Source organism: Dipodomys spectabilis, unplaced genomic scaffold (assembly GCF_019054845.1).
Source record: "Dipodomys spectabilis isolate Male_0828 unplaced genomic scaffold, ASM1905484v1 ptg000436l, whole genome shotgun sequence".
Classification (NCBI taxonomy): domain Eukaryota; kingdom Metazoa; phylum Chordata; class Mammalia; order Rodentia; family Heteromyidae; genus Dipodomys; species Dipodomys spectabilis.
The window spans coordinates 53,135-73,704 of NW_024871113.1; the positions used below are offsets into that span (position 1 = coordinate 53,135).

A 20,570-nucleotide genomic window follows, 5' to 3' on the forward strand; every position below is an offset into this window, starting at 1 on the left:
AAAAGCTCAGGGCAGCTGTTGAAAGTCTAAGAATTTCCCCTATTTCTTGCATTAAATTTATCTACATACTACCTGTTCCTCTTAATCACTGGAGAGTTTTGCTGATACTAAAACCTTCAGAAAATTCTAAGAAAATCATTTAATTATTATCACTTTTATTTTTGGTGCTGGTCCTGGGGTTTAAACTCAGGCCTGGGCATTGTCCCTGAGCTTTTTTGCTCAAGGTTAGCATTCCACCTCTTGAGCCACAGCTCTATTTCTGGCTTTTTGTGATTAATTGGAGATAAGAGTTCCACAGACTTTGCTACCTGGACTGGTTTGAACCATGATTCTTGGATCAGCCTCCTGAGCAGTTAGGATTACAGGCATATGCCATGGGTGCCTGGCTAGAGCTTTTCTGCAGATACCAAACTGGACTCAGAAAGACCTCACAGTACATTTCTTATTGTCACCATTGTTTGCTCTAAGAACTCAGTGCAGCAGCTACTTGGGCCCCTGAGACACGTTTTGTTGGCATTTCATTGCAATTAGCTGCAGGGGATAGCTTGTGATACCCCTGTATGGCATCGATTAATAGCTTTCCATTTCCCACTGGCAAGGAGCTCAGTACTATGTCCCAATCAAAGGACTCAACCTGTAATTCCTATCTGTAGCTATATCTTCTTCCCAACACCATTTCTGTACAGTCAGACTTGGTAATAGATCAGAGTCCAAACATAATCTGGACAGTAAAGTAATATGAGTTATTATCAGGAGCCAGGCACCCATGACTCATGCTTGTAATCGTAGTTATGTAGGGATAGGGGACTGAGACTGGGAGGATCCTGGTGCCAGACCAGCCTAGGCAGAAAAGTCCAAGAGACTTGGTCTCCACAGGGTAAAGCTGGATATGGTGGCCCATATCTACAATCCAGCAATGATAGACAGACTAAAGGAAGCAGAGTCTCAGCTCAGGTGGATGCTTGGTTGGGAAGCGAGACCCTATCCTAACAAGAACCAGTGGAAAACAGGGTTGGAGGCATGGTTCAACAATATTGCAAGTATTGCAAGTGTCCAGCCCTAAGTTCAAACCCTATTTTGGTCTCCCCACCCCCAAATTTGTTAACTAAGGAAATTATTATAAAAGGTAAGAGGAACTCATAAGAATACTTTAGGACTGATAAAAGTATCCAAGGAAGGAAAACTTGAAAGGAGTACCTCTTAGACTGGAACTCAAGACTTGTTAGAGAAGAGGCTGTTGCAGCCCACTGGACAAATTTGCCAGGCTGAGCCAGACAGGACTTGTCTATAGTCACTGGAGAAGCAGGAGACACCTTCTAGTAGCTTGAGAAATGTGAATGACAAGGAAATCACGGCCAGAACTGGGCAGTATGGAACATGTACCAAGCATGGCACCCCCACCACAGGGCAGAGGAAGAACAAGGCTGGTGAATAGTCTGTGTGGAAGTTTAGGATAGTAAGAGTCCATTTACCATCTTGGTACCATGAGGCCTGCTGTTAGGTGGGTTTGAAATGGGGCTTGGTTGCCAGGCTGGGTTGGAGAACTTGCCAAGGACTCTATGTTCTGTGTGTGCAGCTGCCGTATTTGATTCTAAGATTGACATAACAATAAACCATAGTCTGGTACTTAACAGAAATTTATTTCCTCATAGTTTGGAGGCTAGAAGTCCCATCAAATGTTGGCAAGGAAGGATCTCTTTCCTTGGCTCGTACTTGTTCTTCTGCTCTAAGGTTGAGTGAGCAACTACTGATCTCAACCTTAATCATATCCTTCAAAACTCTATCTTCATATTAGGCTGAGGTAGAAGAGGAGGAAGAGAAAAGAGGAAAAAGTGAAAAGAAAGCCACATTCTGAGGTACTAGGGGATAGGAATTCAACACATCAGTTTGGCAAGGACAAAATTCAGCCATCACATCTGGGGTGGATTGTTATGGCTGCTGACAAAAAGCAAGAGGCAGACTTGAACCAAGAAAAGGAGCCCCTTCTCTCTGAAGTGTCTCTCTAATATCTTGTACCTCTAGTTTAAGATCATGCAAACTAAGCAGACAGATAAACTAACAGGGCTCAGCTCTAGTAGGGCAGAGTAGGCACTGAAGGATGGATGTAGAGCTGAGGAGCAAAAAAGTTTCCCCCTTCCTTCTTTTCTCCCTCTTTCAGTGGTAAGAGTGAGAACTGTGTAGCTCAGGCTCACTTCTAACTTGAGACATAAATGGAGGCTAAAAAGGTAGGTATAGTTTGCTTTAAGTCATTTAATTAACAACTGCATAGACTTAAATGTTCATTCTATTAATTCTCCCATGGCAACAACCTTTTCTGGATAGGATAAATTATATCTGTAAGCTAAGTTCTCTGAAAGTAAAGTTAGGGGATGAGTGATTTTCACTATGGTGTGACTTTTTAGGAAAAGGGAGGCTGAGAAGTGCCTTTAATCTGCACTTTTATGCTGGGACTTATATATAGTATTTGAAAAGTTAGGCCTGGTGGTGTCCCAGAGGCATGGCATGAGGGAGCTGAATGTGATCTGTGATCAGTGAGACCACAGATCCTCTAAGTAGGCTGAGCTAGAAAACAGGGTGTGGGATGATTGTGAAGACTTTTTTCTTCTAATTTACTGCTATTTTAAAGGTGATGTATGGAGGGATTGCAATTATATGAGTGAGGTAATGAGTACATTTCCTTTCAGTTTCTTCCCTTGCCTCCCAATGGTGAAGACATTTTATCATTAGCAGGGAAACCCAGAAAAAGAGGGAGACAGCACTTGTGATACATGTTTTAGAGCTAGTTCCCACCCCACTGTCCACAGTCTAAAAGTCCAATTACATGCTTCAACCTCACAAACCCAGAGTGGCTGAGGCATAAGGGCCTTGGGATAGATGTCCACTCAGTCCTTATGTGTTCCTGGCAGCATCCTGCTGCTGTCTTGGGTACAGCGACCTGTCTCATATATGGATGGCTAATATGCCTCTCTCCAATCCAAACTGCTTTGAGCTCTTGATTGTAGTGGCAAATCACCCATTTTACCTTTTCTACCTACCCTCTTACCCACCTGTATTACTTCAGCCTTTCTACAGTCAGGAGAAATGGAAAAGAACTAAAATAATTCTATTAAGTTTAAGCTTCGTTTTTTTTTTTTTTTTTGTGAGTGTGTGTTAGGCGTTGTCCCCGAGCTTATTATAGAGGTGATGTACAGAGGGGTACATTTACATATGTCAGGGAGTAAGTACATTTCCTTTTGTAGTGTCATCTGTTTTCTCATTCTCTCTCACTTCTTCCCTCCCATCTCCACTCAGGAAATCTCAGCCTCTTGAGCAGCCAGGAATACAGGTACCCAGCTTTAAGCAACAGCATGTGTAAATTAACCTATTCTCCTGTTCCCACTAATCATGAATATTTCTAAGGTTTTTATTGAGTCTAAGATTAGTTTGATTTTTAGCTTCCATCAACTAACTAGAAAATGAAATAAAACTGAAAGACATTGCAATGATCTCCCTCTAACTGGAGCCAGGGTTAATATAAAAAAGATTCTTTTCTTTGTCAGTCATGGGGCCTGAACTCAGGGCTTAGATGCTATTCCTAAGTTTTTTTCCTTGCTCAAGGCTGGCATTCATTACTCTGAGCCACAGCTCCACTCCCAGTTTTTAGGTGGTTAATTGGAGATAAAGATCTCAGCCTCCTAGGTAGTTAGGACTACAGGCATGAGCCTCCAGTCCCCTGCAGAAAGTTGTTTTTAAGAAGCCAGAAATCGGGCTGGGAAGGTAGCTCAGTGGTAGAGCGCTTGCCTTGCATGCTCGAGGCCCTGGGTTCGATTCCTCAGCACCACATAAGCAAAAAGAAAAAAAAGCCGGAAGTGGCACTGTGGCTCAAGTGGTAGAGCGCTAGCCTTGAGCTGAAGAGCTGAGGGACAGTGCCCAGGCCCAGAGTTCAGGCCCCACGACCGGACCCAAAAAAAAAAAAAAAAGAAAAGAAAACAGAAATCAATATAGCTTTAAATAGTGTATATCTTGATAGAGTGAAAATTAGACAAAAATATAGGCAACATGTTTCCTTAATAGAGAACAGAACTCCCAGTCTTCCCTTTCACTCCGTGCTGCAGGTGACAGCTGTGGCTACCATCCCCAGTCTAAACACTTCCAGTGGCTCAGTGTTTGCCGAATAAACAGCTAAATAGGTTTTCCTATGCTTATTTCTGGCGTACATAAGGGCTTATGTTTGCTGCCTACTGCTGTCATCGTTATTAGGCAAGTTAACACTTACTGCTGCCCACCACCCATACAGACATCACTTCACTGCCCTTGAAAGCCAGGTAAATCAAGCAAAATATATTCGGGCTACAATTACAAATGTCAAAGCAGGGTGGGGTAGGGAGGGAAACAATGAAGAGCAGAGACAGGAAACAAGAGTGGTATTTGGTGGCAAGTTTTGACAGAGTAGCTAAAAAGAGCCTCTCTGAGGGCAATATTTAAGAGATCTGAAGTGCAGAAACAGGACATAATTTTCACTAAAGAAAAAGTGAACAGCATATGCAAAATCCATGGGGGTAGCACGCTGGCCAGTCTGACTCAGATGTTGAAGTAAACAGCCTGGTGTACAAAACATATGCAGAAATGAGGCCAGATCATGGAGGCCCAGCAGATAACAGTGCTGAGCGTGAAGTGAGAGGCCTGGGGAGATTCTGGAAGGTTCTGGGTGGAGGGATGAACTGACTTTACTTATGCTTTTAAAGAATTACTCCAGTGGCTGTGTTGGAAACAATGAAGTGGGTAGGAAGGAAATAGTTATTTAAATAATCTGTCAATGTTTTACAAATTGTTTTGATGGGATAAAGAAATAGAGATTAAAACCACCCCAGGTGACTGCTTATAGTGGTCACTGTGATTGCCCATGGACGGAATCTCTCAAAGACAAGTCAGGTTTGGTAACAACATGGCTATAATATGTAAAAATTTTATTTGCTGTTTAAATTATTATAAAACACAATGTAATATTTTCCTAAATTACAGCTTTTAGTTGAGGGTGATGGTTACAAAAAATAACAATATTCTCCAACTTTCCATTAGAACTTTTTTCCCCTAAAAAAAGTTCATTTTTCTACAGATCAAGAAGACATTTATTTAGATAAGACACATATCAGGTTTTCTCTAAAGTGCTAAAACTCATCCAATTCCTACAACTTTTATAAAAGGCAAAAGAATGTATCAACTTAATCCCAAAGAGCCCCTAATTTTTGAGACTAGAGACAATTTTGCTAGGAAACAGTTGAATTACTTGAATCAAGGAAAATATGCTCTAAATCTTCATCTGGTTCTTCTTTAACATATTGTAACTGGCTAGTCATTCAAATCTAATAATGTGGTTATAAGAACTGAGAATGTTTTCTTAAAAAATATTTTCATAATTCCTAGATAAACTATTTGCTAATTTTCGTTTTTAGGTGCTGAGGATATTCAGAGCCTGGCACATTCTGGGTATGTGCTCTGCTACTGAACTTCATCCCCATCCTATGGTTTTTAAGGAGAATTGTCTTATGATGTAGCTTGTAGCCCAGGCTGGTCTTGAACTCTTGATCCTCCTGTTTCTACTTCCTGAATGCTGGCATTAAAGCTGTGTTACTTCTCCTAGTTCATTGGGCAATTTCCTATTCTACTATCTTTGTTTGTTTATTTGATCTGTCTTCTTTTCTTTCCATAAATTTCCAAGGATGATCCCTAAAAAAAGGATCATTCCTACTGTTCGGTTGGAGACAAATTTATGCCAACAATCTGCAGGACTGTGGATGTCTAGAGTGTAAATCTGTAAGAGAATAACACAATGCTTCATTAGAATCTAGCCTGGACTTTGGGGCAATCACAAATAAACAGATGAATACAGAGAAGGAAATAGTATTTAGTGATAGAATTTTAAATAATGAGAAACCCTTCTTATGTCCCAAATTATCTTCCAATATAGAAAAACCTATCATAATTTTCACTGGGAAATATCTAAGCTGTTTAAATTTATTAAAAAACTTCTGGCTGATAAGCTTAAAAAGCCAAATATAGCATGTTTTTGCTTATATGTGGAATTAAGACCTGTTGTTGTAACAATAATAATAAAGGGGGGCAGTATGGACAGGGGATCAGAGGTACTGGTAATGAACATGATCAAGGTACATTACATAATACACACATCTACATACATGTATATGTTTACATACACATATATGTATACATATATATGTATATATGAAGGTATAATAACACCTGCTAAATACTAAATACTGTTGGACGAAAAGGGAGGCATAAAGGGGCTAAGGAATATAATAGTGAGGGTGAATTGTATCAAAGTACATTGTACGTACTTGGAAATATCACAATGAAATTCCTTGGTATAACTAATGTACACTCATAAAAAAGAAAAGAAACAAAAAAGACCCTTTCTGGCTGAGAAGCATGAAAATGCTTTGAGAGGCAGGAGGTTACTTTAAAGGACGTTGGTGGCTCATGTCTATAATCCCAGCTACTCTGAAGGCTGAGATCTGAAGATCACAGAAGCCATCCTGGGCGCAAAAAACTGGATAGTTAATCATCAAAAAGCTGGAAGTGGTGCTGTGGCTCAAATGGTAAGAGAGCTAGCCTTGAACACAAAAGCTGAAGGACAGCACCTTGGCCCTGAGTTCAGCCTTAGGGTCAGAACAAAAAAGAAATCTGATTTGCTCCAATGTCTAATACTGACATCAAAGTTGATAGGACACCACATGTGGAAAATCCCCCACCCGTGACTGCATAAGAAAGGCCGGTGCGCTAAAAATATCAGTAACAAGTTTGACAAGAAATGTACTATCTTACTTATGAAACTGTAACTGCTATGTACATCACCTTGACAATAAAATTAAAATTTAAATTAAAAAAAGAGCAATTGAGCCCTCAAGTTACTTATGTTCAATAACACTGTAAACAAATCAAATGGTTTACAAAGAGTGTAACATTTTATAGTATGATTAAGAATTAAATCTAGTAAAACATACAAATTTATAAAAGATGCACACAAAAAAGTTACCTTCAGGCTACAGGAATAACTAATATATAAAATACAAATGTTTTGTGCTTAGACTAAGGTTTCATTCCCCCAAACTGGGAAAAAAAAACAACACCCAAAACAACTGTAAGGAAAAGCCCACTTTGCAGGCCTAATCTCTGCCCTCCAAGGCAGCACTGCAGTAGGTGAGGCACCTCCCACTTCCAGCCTCTGATAAAAAGGGGCCTCCAAAGAGTCAGATGGCGCTATTTTTTCCCTTTCCTCTTTAGAACAGGGCCTTGTCAGCTCTGCTGGCAATAAATCTTTTCTTCTACTTGACTTCTGTCTGTGTGGTCTTTTGGGTTACTTTGTTTGGGTTACTTCCTACCCAGGTTACATTTTCTCCTTCATTTGTGGCCCATAGGGGGATAGGCTCCCCGGTGGATTCGCTCCCTCCCCCCAATGACTGCCAGCAACCCCGGGACCTAACCCCCGATTCTAGGCAGACCCAAAAGACTGCTGAGCTGGTTTCCTAGTAGTCCTACCCCTAGGTAAGTGAAGAGTCTAGAGGCTTAGATTTCACTGTGCAGGCTCTGTTTCTCTCTCAGGGAGCTTCAGGGCCCACCCCCGAAAAACTTGGCCAAGTATCTAAGCTACATTTCTGAGGGCCTCCCTGGAGAAACGTGACAACATTTCCCACCGGTTGTTTCCCACTTTCTGAGCCAAATTGCACTGTGTAGGATGCTTCGCAGCAGCTTCTGGTTCCAGATCACTTACCATGGTCAGGACACAATCTAATATTCCTGACATTCCTCAGGACTCCCCCTTGGGTTTTCTCCTAAACAATCTACAAATGCTTAACCTTGAGTCTGACATTGATTCACAGAAGCGAATACATTTCTGTACTGAGATCTGGCCCAAGTACCCACTAGACAATCGTCCACGTGGCCCATTCATGGGACACTGGATCCTGATATCATGCAGAATCTATCCAACTTCTGCAGGCGGTTGGGCAAGTTAAAGGAAGCTAGCTACCTAGATGCCTTCTCTTTCTTTTTCTCCTTCCTCCTTCCTCCGAAACTTCTTCCCGAGTCCTTGCATTCTCCTGCCCAACTCCTTCTGGCCACAAGGCCACGGGCTTATAACCCAGACTCTCTAAGTTGTCACCATTTCGAACATGTGGGGCAACAGCCCCTCCCACTGCGCCCAAGGAGGTGGGACCTCTGCCAAAGGGGGTGGGACTTCCTCCAGAGGAGGTGGAACTTCCGCCAGAGGTGGCAGCCCCCAGCCCGCCCGTCACCTGTCCCCGCACTCTCCGCTCCGCGCCATCCAAGGCCACGCCGGCCCCCTTCCATCGGCACCCCTTCCTCTCCCACAGGACAAAAGCGCACCTGGCCTGGCCACTGCCCACCAGCTGTCTCGGCTGAAAGATGCCCTGGAGGCTGTTGCGTGCCTGACGGAAGCATTGAGTAGCACCCTTACCCAGGCCCAGAGCCTGCTCCAGACCAGAGTTCTGCCTCAGCCCAGTTCTCCCGTTACGTGAGGTGGCAGGGGCCGGTGGGATAGTCACAGTGCGCACGCCGTTCTCATTAAATGGCCTAGCACAGATGGAGATGCGCCTGGGACCTTCCTCCGCCAATCCCACTGCCTCCATCAAGGAGCTGCGCATGTGCTCCTAGGGCGTGATGTAGACATCATCTTGAGTGATACCCTTCTACCAGGGGAACAGCGGGATGCTTGGGAAAAGGCCCGCTGCTAAGCAGATGAGACCCACAGGACTATCCCCCTCACCCAACAGGGACTGAGGCAGTGCCAGACCTGGAACCTCACTGGGATTACAATTCCCCGGGAGGTCACCAAAGGCAAAACCAATTTATTGCCTGCATAATGGAGGGTCTCAAACAGGCAGGCCCCAAAACCATGACTATGACAAAATGGCCACGGTCATACAAAACAAAAATGAAAACCCATCTGTCTTTCGGGCTCAGTATATTAACCTAGACCCCAAGTCTGTGGATGGAAAACGCTGTTTAATGACTCATTTTATTAATCGCTCCAGACATCCAGGATAAGTTAAAAAAAAAACAAACAAACTAGACAGGGGGCCCTTAACACCCACTAGTGAGGCTATGGAGGCAGCCTTTAAGGTGTATCACAGCAGGGAGGAAAAGGCCAAACAGCTCAAGTACCAGATGCTAGCCCAAATCTACCAACCCCTTCCCGACAGGGTCCATCTGAGACCTGCTATATCTGTGGTTGAAAGGGGCACTGGATGGAAACCTCCCCCTCCCTCCCCCACAAGAAGCTCTGCTACTGATGTGGCCAGCCAGGCCTTAGGGCCTCAGCCTGCCCACAGCCACGTGAGCCAAACTGACCATGCCCCAACTGCAAAGTTTGAGGGCATTGGACTGTGGACTGTTCATCATCCTCTCTGGGATGGCGGCCATCTACTAAGGCCCCATTGCCCCCTCCTGGCACACTGGGACTGGCAGCCAGAGAAGACTGAGGCAGCCCTGGACTCCTGGCCCCGACCACTCCTATCACTGAGCAGGAGCCCAGCGTGACAATCATCGTTGCAGGTAGGATGACCTTGCTTTTGGTGGATACAGGTACTATGTAATTGGTACACACTGAGTTCCACGGCCATCTACCTAGCTGATACCTTCATAGTTGGGGTGGAGGGAAAACCTTACAACCTCTTCCCCCCACCCCTCTGCCCTGTCATTTGTCATTTTTCAGGAGTGACCGTCACTCCTTCCTTATTATTCCCCACTGCCCAGTTCCAATGCTGGGCAGAGACCTTTTGGCCAAATTTGGAGCCTCTATTACCCTACTACCTTCCCAACTGGCACAACAGGATATTGATTTGGCCTGCTCCGCAATCTCTTTGTTGATGGCTTTAATAGGCTCACCTAGCAACAGCTCAGAATTCCCTTTTCCACCCTCTGAGGTGGACCCCAAGGTGTGGGATACCCACAAGCCCTCTTGCTAAACACCACCCTCCTATTCATATCTCTGAGGGACCCCCAATGCTTCCCTTAACAACCCCAGTACCCTGTCCCTGGCTGCAGTCTTCTGGGACTGCAACCAATCAGAAAAGACTTACTAAGAAAAGGGCTGTTATGCCCTCACTGACTCTCCCTATAATACTCCGATTTTAGCAGTAGCCAAAACTAACGGTTCATTCCGCCTGGTACTGGACCTTCGCCTTATAAATGCTGCTGTTATCCCCCTACACCCTGTTGTGCCCAACCCCTATACATTGCTTTCCACAATTCCAGTGATTGGATTTAAAAGATGCCTTTTTTTACTATCCCTTTAGCCCCCTCCTCCCAGGACCTTTTTGCCTTTATGTGGACTGACCCGGTCACCTAAACCTCGACTCAGCTCACCTGGACTGTGCTGCCGCAGGGTTCCGGGATAGTCCCCATCTGCTTGGCCAAGCTTTAGCAAGGGACTTAAGAGACCTAAATATAGAACCATCCACCCTTACCCAATATGTGGATGATATTCTCCTCTGCAGTCCCACCAAGCAATTGTGTTACAACCATACGGTAATACTTCTTAACTTTCTGGCCTCCTGGTGATATCGAGTCTTACCCAATAAGATACAGGTCTTTCAAAAATCTGTGACTTATCTGGGTGTTCAACTCACTCCCACACACAAGGCCATCACTATCCCCAGGAAACAGTGATTACTAAATACCCTACCCCCTCTAATAAGTCGGAGCTTCTCTCCTTCCTTGGTCCAGCTGGCTATCTCAGGTCTTGGATTCCTAACTACTCCCTTCTAACATGCCCCTTATATGATGCAGCTAAAGGGCCACCAGAAGAAACCCTTTTATCTCCATGCTCTCTTATTTCTCCCTTCAGAAGACTCCAACGGGCCTTATTACAGGTCCGGGCTCTTAGGCTGCCAGATCTTTCACACCCATTCTTTCTGTATGTAACTGAAAACCAGGGTTTTGCATTGGGAATTTTAGGTCAACAGATTGGACCTTCATTTGTCAAAATGCCTAGACCCCCACCACTAGGGGCTGGGCTCCTTGCCTTCACATTCTAGCCGCCTTCTGTCCTGAAACAGGAGTCGAAAAAACTAACCTTTGGTGCAAACCTTACCATCTTCTCTCCCACCATCATCTTTCTGAGCTACTAACCTATAAGGGTTGCAAACTATGTCTCCCTCCCGTATTCTCTCCCTTCAGGTGTCGCTGGTAGAGGACCCACGCTAACCTTCCAGTCCTGCCCTCCATTAAATCCCTCTACCCTATTACCCACTCCAGATACAGAGACCTTGTCAGCACACTCCTGTGTGCAGACTCTGGAGGACCTGTTACCTCACCCAGACCTTATTAGTGAGGGGCCATTAAAGGACTCACAGTTCACCCGGCTCATTGATGATAGCTCCTTTCTTTGGGAAGGCTCACAGGTAGCTGGATATGTTGTTGTGTCAGTCTCTCGTGTCGTGGAGTCTGGCCCTCTGCCTCTCCACACTACCAATCAACAGGCCAAATTAGTAGCCCTAACAGGGGCCTTACAATTGGCCTCGGGACATTCCCTGATGGTGTATACAGACTCTAAATATGCTTTCTATACCATCCTTTCTCATGCAGCTATTTGGAAGGAACGAGGCCTACTAACAACGAAGGGAACCTCAGTAATAAGTAGGTTCTATATTACTGACCTCTTAAAGGCCCCTTTCCTCCCCTCAGCCTTCGGCATAGTTCATTGCAGGAGCCACAGGTCAGATGACTCAGTAATAACCAGGGGAAACAACCTGGCCGATGAAACTGCCAAGCAAGCTGCTATATCATCAAAACAATGGGCAGTAACACTGCCAATAATAGAGGATCCTGCTCCTCCCTCTAGGCAGGACATCTTTAAATACCTTCACCATCTTTTCCACCCCCAGATAGGGGCCTTAAAGGAGTTCCTATAAATGGGACCAAAACACAATTCCTCACGCAGCTGACACAAACCTGTGAAGTATGCCAAATACCAATGTGCGGCCATCTCCCTTCCCAACCCATTAGGCTCGAGGTAACCTCCCAGGAGTAGATTGGTAAATCGACTTCATCCATATGCCAACCGACCACAGGTACTTGCTGGTGCTGGCAGATATCCTTATGGGATGGACAGAGGCATTTCCCACCACCAAGAAGGCCTCCTCTGTGTCTCAGCAATTCTTATAGGAAATAGTTCTGCTTTGGTCTGCCTGTTTCCATCCAGATGGACAATGGACTGGAATTTGTCTCCTCCGTGACCAGCTACTGGCCAGGTCTCTAAATACCTCCTGGTCTTTCCATATTCCCTATTGCTCCCAGTCCTTGGGAAAGGTGGAACGTGCTAACTGCTCCCTTAAGCAAACTCTGAACAAACTGTCCCTTGAACTACATCTAGATTAGCTAAAGCTTTTTACCTTTAGCTCTTTTCTGCTTAAGAGTCTTGCCAAAAAACCCCCCAACATTAAGTCCTTTTGAAGTTATGTATGGCTGCCCACCTTTGCCTTCCCTATTTCAGACCTTGGACTCCCCTTGGCTCCCCTCCCCTCCCCTCTAATGTTTTCCCCTCTCCTTCAGCACCTGCGCACTTTTCTCTGTTAGTATGTGGACCAATATGAACCTAAGCCCTCCACACTGCTCTCCGAGCCTTCCATCAAGGCTGGGGACCTAGTGTACATTTCAAGAAATTACCTGCCACGGGCACTTAGTTCCACCAAGCTCTCTGCTAAGTGGGAGAGACCCTACTCAGTAACTCTCTACTCCCACAGCTGTGCAGGTTCAGGGCTGTCCACCTTGGATTCACATCCGGCATGTTAAATGTCATGTGCCTGATGGACCCTCATATACATCTGAGCCAACCGGACCCCTATCTCTACAGATAAAAAAGGCTGGACCCGGTCTTCCTCCAGTCATCGAGGAACCAGAGGACCCTGCTGTGGACAAGTAACACCTTCATAACCATCATGACCTTGGCCAACTTCATGTACAGTACCTGGCACCCCTTCTCCCTTACAGTGTCCCCCCGCCCTCAGCAATAAGTAGCTCCATTTGCCCATATTCCCTGCCCAGTACTGTACATATTAAACCCAAAAGGGGGGAAATGTAAGGAAATGCCCACTTTGCAGGCCTAATCTCTGCCCTCAATGGCAGCACTGCGCAGTAGGTGAGGCATCTCCCACTTCCGACCTCTGATATAAAAGGGGCCTCCAAAGAGCTAGACAGCTGCCATTTTTCTCCCTTTCCTCTTTAGAACAGGGCCTTGACAGCTCTGCTGGCAATAAATCTTTCCTTCTACGTGACTCCTTCTGTGTGGTCTTTTGGGTTACTTTCTTTTCTTTTCTTTTTTTTGGTCCGGTTGTGGGGCCTGAACTCTGGGCCTGGGCGCTGTCCCTCAGCTCTTCAGCTCAAGGCTAGCACTCTACCACTTCAGCCACAGCGCCACTTCAGGCTTTTTTTCTTTTTGCTTATGTGGTGCTGAGGAATTGAACCCAGGGCTTCATGCATGCAAGGCAAGCGCTCTACCACTGAGCCACCTTCCCAGCCCTTTTGGGTTACTTCCTACCCAGGTACACATTTTCTCCTTCAACAATAACCCCCCCCCACCCCCCAACCCCCCCAGAATTTCAGACAAGGAATACTAAACTTATATCTAGAAAGTTCTTTCTTACACAGACAATCTGAAGTCTGCTATCTTGGAACACCTACTTGCTGGGTCTAGCTTTATCTTTGGAGCAGTCTCTCCACTGATAAAAAGCTGCATTTGGGCAGGACAACTCCTTTTACTAGGTGAGTTTTATAATAACCAAAAATGTAGTAGCCATACATTTACAATCTCCCTCATATATCATGAGGGCATCCAGAGACCCAGAACTGAAGCTAGTGACCAGAACATACACTTTCCCTTTTACCAGAGTAACCTTGCAAATATACCAAGAACTAACATTTTTTTTGTTTGTTTGTTTTTGGGTGCTAATCCTGGGCTTCAACTCTGCCTGGGCACTGTCCCTGAACTTTTTTTTTTTTTTTTGGTCGGTTGTGGGGCTTGAACTCTGGGCCTGGGTGCTGTCCCTCAGCTCTTCAGCTCAAGGCGAGTGCTCTACCACTTGAGCTACAGTGCCACTTCCAGTTTTCTGGTGGTTTATTGGAGATAGGAGTCTGTCTTTCCTGCCCGGGCTGGCTTTGAACCAAGATCCTCAGATCTCAGCCTCCTGAGTAGCTAGTATTACAGGGGTGAGCCACCAGCGCCCGGCTTTCCCTGAGCTTTTTTTGCTCAAGGGTAGCAGTCTACCACTTGAGCCACAATTCCACTTTGGTAGTTTATTGGAGATAATAGTCTAATAGGCTTTCCTACTCAGCTGGCTTTGAACCATGATCCTTTCAGATTTCAGCCTCTTGAATAGGTAGGATTATAGGTGTAAGCCACTGGTGTGCCTGGCCATTCATTCATTTTTGAAAGGGAGTCACCCCAGGCTAGCATCCTGCTCCAGATTCTCTTACTCTTTGCCTACTGAGTGCTGGGATTATAGGCATGTGCCAAGAAGCTTGGCTTGAACTGGCTATTTTTTATTATGGGGTCTGTGGACTAAAAATTAACATGACATTTTTTTCTTCAAGTGATTTCCACATATTTTTTTATATATCTGGTTATTCTCATATTGTTTGCCTCGCTCTGCCATCTAAATATTCAAGTATTTAAATATTAGGGATAGCCACTATCCAGACCAGACAATCTACTGATGATAACAATCCTTGGGAAGTTGAGTTATGGCCAGAAAGGGAAGCTGAGAAACTCAGAGGAAAATGGTGAAATCCTGGGCATCACCAACTCATAATTTAGAATTCTGGAAGTGGTGCTGTGGTTCAGAATTCATAGTGAGGAAAAAAAAAGCAGGGAACACTGTATATAAGGTTTTGGTTTACTCATACTATGTTTCACAAGTCTTGCCTACATTGACAAGTAATCTGCCCTAATCTGCAAATCAGAGATCGGCTAATTATAGCTCACAAATATCTGTTTTTTGGTACGTTCTTTTTATTGTAAAAATGCTGTACAAAGGTCACAAATATCTTATAGTCTCTTAAAACAAACAACACCCAGCACTGCTGATATAGATGTAATCTATTCATTAGTAATTGATTTATCTAAATTAAGGTTTTATTTACCTATTTAGTAAGTCAACAATGTAGACTCCCAATGTAAGCTTCTGAGAAGGGATGTAGTGCTGGTTACTGTCCAGCACTGAGCTTCCTGCTATTGAGGCAGAGCCTAGAAAGTTTAGCATTTCATGTTTCATGTGTCATTGGTTTCTATGCCAGTGGAATCCAAACTTCTGAATTAGTTTGCCAATATGACTAGGAACCCAGAAGGAAGAAGCTAGGTGCCTGTTCATATCTATAATCCTAGTCACTCAGGAAGCTGAGATCACACTTCAAAGCCAGCCTTGGCAAGGAAGTCTGTGAGACTTTTTATCTCTAATTAACAAGCAAAAAGCTAGAAGTGGAACTATGGCTCAAATGGTAGAGCACTAGCCTTGGCACAAAAACTCACGGACAGTGCTTAGGCCTTGAGTTCAAGCCTGAGATCTGACACACACAAAAAAGTAGTTCTTCAGATTGCTTCTGGGGTCAAATAATAATTCAACTCAAATCATAAGCTTCAAACAATTTCCCAGACACATCAGTTGTAGTTCCAGAAATTCAACAAGGCAAGTCCAGGGTCAGATTTTCATCATTTTCTCTAAAAATAATATAGCTAACTTTTTAAAAATATAACTTGGGTCAGAGAGGGAACAATTTAAGGCAAGCCAAGCCAAATACTTGTTTCAAAAGTTCTTTGCCTTGAAAACACACACAGCATTTTAAGTAATTGCTATAATTTATACTGGTAAAAACTGAGGGAAAAGTAGGAAAAAAGATCAAACCTGGTGAGCCAGGTGGGCTCCGACAGCGGCCAGAGCGGTATAGTAGGGTGCAGTCTGACTGCTGTTCACACCCACCAGGCTCAGTGCTCCCAGCATGGCAACACTGAAGCCACTGAGCCACTGCTTAGTGTTTTCTCTGAACAGCAGTGCTGTGGACTTCAGACCAATCAGAACATCGTCTTTCTTGTCCTAATATGGAAAATAATAAAGTTACTGAGAGTCACATATCATGAAATCCACATTTATTCTTTTTTTTTTTTTGGGGGGGGGGTCCGGTTGTGGGGCCTGAACTCTGGGCCTGGGCGCTGTCCCTCAGCTCTTCAGCTCAAGGCTAGTGCTCTACCACTTGAGCCACAGCACCACTTCTGGCTTTTTTTCTTTTTGCTTATGTGGTGCTGAGGAATGGAACCCAGGGCCTCATGCATGCAAGGCAAGTGCTCTACTACTGAGCCACCTTCCCAGCCCTCCACATTTATTCTTTAGCAGTATATTTTAGTAGTTTAACAGTCACAAAGTTGTATAGCCATCACCCCTATGTATAGAGGAAATATCTAGAAGAACAAACATGCAGATATATTACAATTAATATATATCAGATATATTCCTGAAATAACAAATTGATTAGAAGCAAACATGGAGGCCACATCCAAGTTAAATACTACTGCTAAAATCAGTATCCAGTTCCAAGTCTGCATGCCATTCTGTTTCCTATACTCCTATGACTTTAACTACACTTTAAATATATTAGGATTAAACTCAACTCTTAATACACATAGCTTCTTCCTACCTTAAGAGTTCTCAAGTCTCAATATTATCTTGTACATTTAGTTTCAATCTTGCTAAAATCATGTATGTATAAAAATGCTCATTAGCCGGGTGCTGGTGGCTCATGCCTATAATCTTAGCTACTTAGGAGGCTGAGATTTGAAGATCATGGTTCAAAGCCAGCCTGGGCAAGAAAGTCCATGATACTGTTATCTCCAATAAACTACCAGAAAAACTGGAAGTGGCACTGTGGATCAAGTGGTAGAGTGCTAGCCTTGAGCTGAAGGATAGCACCCAGGCCCAACACAAGAACAACAAGCTCATTATACAACCATGTCCATCACACATTCCACTTGTGTTTTTGTTGGTCCTGGGGCTGAACTCTAGGCCTGGGTGCTGTCCCTCAGCTCTTCAGCTCAAGGCTAGTGCTCTACCACTTCAGCCACAGCACCACTTCTGGCTTTTTTTCTTTTTGCTTATGTGGTGCTGAGGAATCAAACCCAGGGCCTCATGCATGCAAGGGAAGCACTCTACCACTGAGCCACCTTCCCAGCCCCAAAGTATAACTTTTCTAATCACTGGCTCCAGACTTTATGGTATCTCTCCTAAACTACTGCCAAGCTTCACTTTGGAACTGAGGCTGATTTCAGATCTCTTTCTTCATATATTACATATAGGCAATGAAGTGATGAAAACAGGATGGAGAAGAAAACAGGATAAAATCCACATTGAAATTCAAGAAAAAGAAATTCATTACATCATGGAACATTTTTTTCTGGAGATGGTCTTGCTATAAAGCTCAGACTGGCCTTAACTTACTCTGTAGCCCAGGTTGGTCTTGAACTCATGATTCTCCTGCCTCAGCCTCATAAATTCTGGGGTTTTAGGCACATACCACCATGCCTGGCTTTTTGACACATCCTTTAAGTAAATAATTGAGAACAGACTGCCCTATTTTAAAAAAGTACTGATAAAAATATTTTTTAAAGCTCATGAATCTATGCATACCTCCTTAAAAGGTAACTAATTGCAATGATGCATGTGTCAATTAATTTAATTTTGGCAATCACTTTATAATGAAATATCAAATCATGGGAGCATGGCTAAAGTAGTAGAGCACTTGCTTAGCATACCAGAGGATTGGGTTCAATCTTCAATACTGCAAAAACAAAAATAAAAACAAAAGCACATTACTGGGTTAGAGGCATATCAAGGAAGCTAGAAGTACAAGGCCCACCAAAAAACAACAGCAACAAAAGAAATCCCCCCAAACAAAAAAATATCTAATTGTCACACTACATAAACTTGAATATAAACAATTTGGCAAGTGCCAACTGTACCTCAATAAAGTTGGAAAAAAAAAGTATAAATGGAAAAGTAACTAGTGGGTTTCAGAGCTCAGGTTCAAACCTACTGTCTCTAGATTGTTACCTTAATCAATACATTGTCTTGTTTCTCTGTGTGCACCTCTAATCATTGTCTTGGGCAGATCTTTTTTTTTCTTGATTAGAAACATTTCCCCACAATTTGACCCATTCTTTGTCACAGTCATGCTAAAATGGCATGAAAATGTTTTAACTCTGTGTCTGTTTTGGTCTTATAAATCATTCCTGAGTTTCACAGTTGTAAATAATAATATTCTAATCATTAACACTTCACGAATATGAGTTTTCAGGTGAAAAGTTATGTCAATCAAAGCATACAAAGGCACTCCTAAAATTAAACTTATGACAAAATAGTACCAAGAGCTACAAAATGTTTATATCTTTCACTCAGTAGTACTATTCTTTAAAAAATTCTCCACATTTTCCATCAGTAAAATGAAGATTATTAGCCCTTTCTGTGTAGGCTACTATGAGATTAAATTTATATTGCTAAAATATTTGAAACAGTGCTTGCCATAAAGTAAAAAGCATTTAAATACCTATAAATAAAACAAAATAAAACTGTAAAAAAGCATAAGTGTAAGTCATAAGCCAATTTTGGCTTTTTGGTAAACACATATAAAACATAAAACAAATATTGTTCTTCTTAAGATTAAGAAAAAATTTCCAGGGCTAGGAATGTGGCTTAGTGGTACAGTGCTTTCCTAGCATGCATGAAGTTCGATTCCTCAGTACCACATAAACAGAAAAGGTTGGAAGTGGCTCTGTGGCTCAAGTGGTAGAGTGCTAGCCTTGAACAAAAGAAGCTCAGGTATAGTGTCCAGATCCTGACTTCAAGCCCAGACTGGCAAAAAAAACCCCAAAAAACCCCAAAACAAAAAACCAGTAACACAAAAAAACCCACACACACCAAAAAAACCCAACTGCCCTTAATTTGGTACTTATTTTAAGTGTTTAGAAAACAATACCTAAAACTGAAAGAAGGTGAAGGAGGGGGTAATACTGTCCAAAAAGAAACGTCCTCATTACCTGACTTATGAGATGGAAACCCCTTTGTACATAACCTTTATAATAACAATAAAAAAATTAATTAAAAAAGAAAAACACAACTTCTTTACCTGATGGGCATAGATGGTATCATATATCAGTGTCCACATAACTCCAGAAAAGTAAAGAGGCAAGCACACAGATGGATCACAGGAACCCTTGATAGCAGACCATCCAAGCAATGCTCCCCAATTAAAAGTTAACCCTACAATTGACAAAACAAAAAGAGGGGTAAGGTCAAAATGTACTTCAGGGGCTGGGAAGGTGGCTCAGTGGTAGAGCGTTTGCCTTGCATGCATGAGGCCCTGGGTTCGATTCCTCAGCACCACATAAGCAAAAAGAAAAAAGTCAGAAGTGGCACTGTGGCTCAAGTGGTAGAGCGCTAGCCTTGAGCTGAAGGAGCTGAGTGACAGCACCCAGGCCCAGAGTTCAGGCCCCACGACTGGACCCCCTTCTCCCCCCCCCCAAAAAAAATGTACTTCAGTATTCCACAGGGAAGGAGAGGGAAGTCAGCATGTATTAAGTACTTGCTGTATAGTAGGCTCGGTATGATATTGTCCATGTTCCTTCACTTTACAAAAAAGAAAACAGGATAACAGAGTTTAATTAGTAATTAATTAGCTGATAGTTCTCAGGGTCCCACTCTCTGGGTTGGCTTGTGCCATACCTCCACTTCTGGCTTTTTGCTGGTTAATTGGAGATAAGAGTCTCTTAGATTTGTGTACCTAGGACAGCTTTAATTCTCAATCTCAGTCTCCTGAGTAGCTAGGATTACTTGTGTGAGCCATCAGTGCCTGGCTCTTTCCCCTCGTACATTGCCTATTTCTAATAAGAATACCCTTCTTCCACACCTACTGTATTCCTTAATACCACACTGTACTCAATGACCTGCTTATCTGCTGTCTCTTCTGGCTCTTTAAAATGAGACTGGGTTTTAGTCATCTTTAATTTTCAAGTACCTTCTGTAACTCATCAATAAATGTCTAAAGTAAAGGTGCCAGCCTTCAAAATACTGTTAAAGCGAGGAATTGCTTATGCTCCCTCTATTAAAGATTCCTAGGTTCATCCGTGAATGTACTTCTAAAACTTTATTTTAATAATGAAAAGTGCAGAGACAGAAAAGAAATAGGAACTTAGAAAAAGATAAATATATATATTTCATCAGAGCTTTCCCATTAAGTTAGGCTCTCAACAATTTTTTTAGAACATCTTTTGGGTCTTTTATTTACTGGAAAAATGATTCAAAGAACTAGGACTACTCTAGGAACAGAATAGAGTATTCTAGATATAGGACACAAAAATCTGGGCTTTTTTTGTTTTTGCAGTAGTTTGATTTACCCACCTACTTGCCCCTCTTAACCAACAAATAACATCAAAAAGCTGCATATGTTAAGATACTAGGTCAAAGATAAAGAATTACTTTTTATTTACAATTTATTTTTATTTACAATTTATT

General features: G+C 43.0%; 1 protein-coding gene across 1 annotated transcript in view; it reads right to left on the reverse strand.

Annotated features, from left to right (window-relative positions):
• Positions 1-4,929: 4,929 nt before the first annotated feature.
• Positions 4,930-20,570, reverse strand: part of Coq2 (coenzyme Q2, polyprenyltransferase) — a 34,262-nt gene continuing 18,621 nt past the window's right edge. Inside the window, exons 5-7 of the mRNA XM_042668442.1 lie at positions 19,186-19,319; positions 15,918-16,106; positions 4,930-5,791 (exon numbers count right to left, since the gene is read on the reverse strand). Coding sequence (XP_042524376.1) covers positions 5,645-5,791; positions 15,918-16,106; positions 19,186-19,319 — 470 coding nt within the window. The 3' untranslated portion in view covers positions 4,930-5,644. The remainder of the gene's footprint in view (positions 5,792-15,917; positions 16,107-19,185; positions 19,320-20,570) is intronic.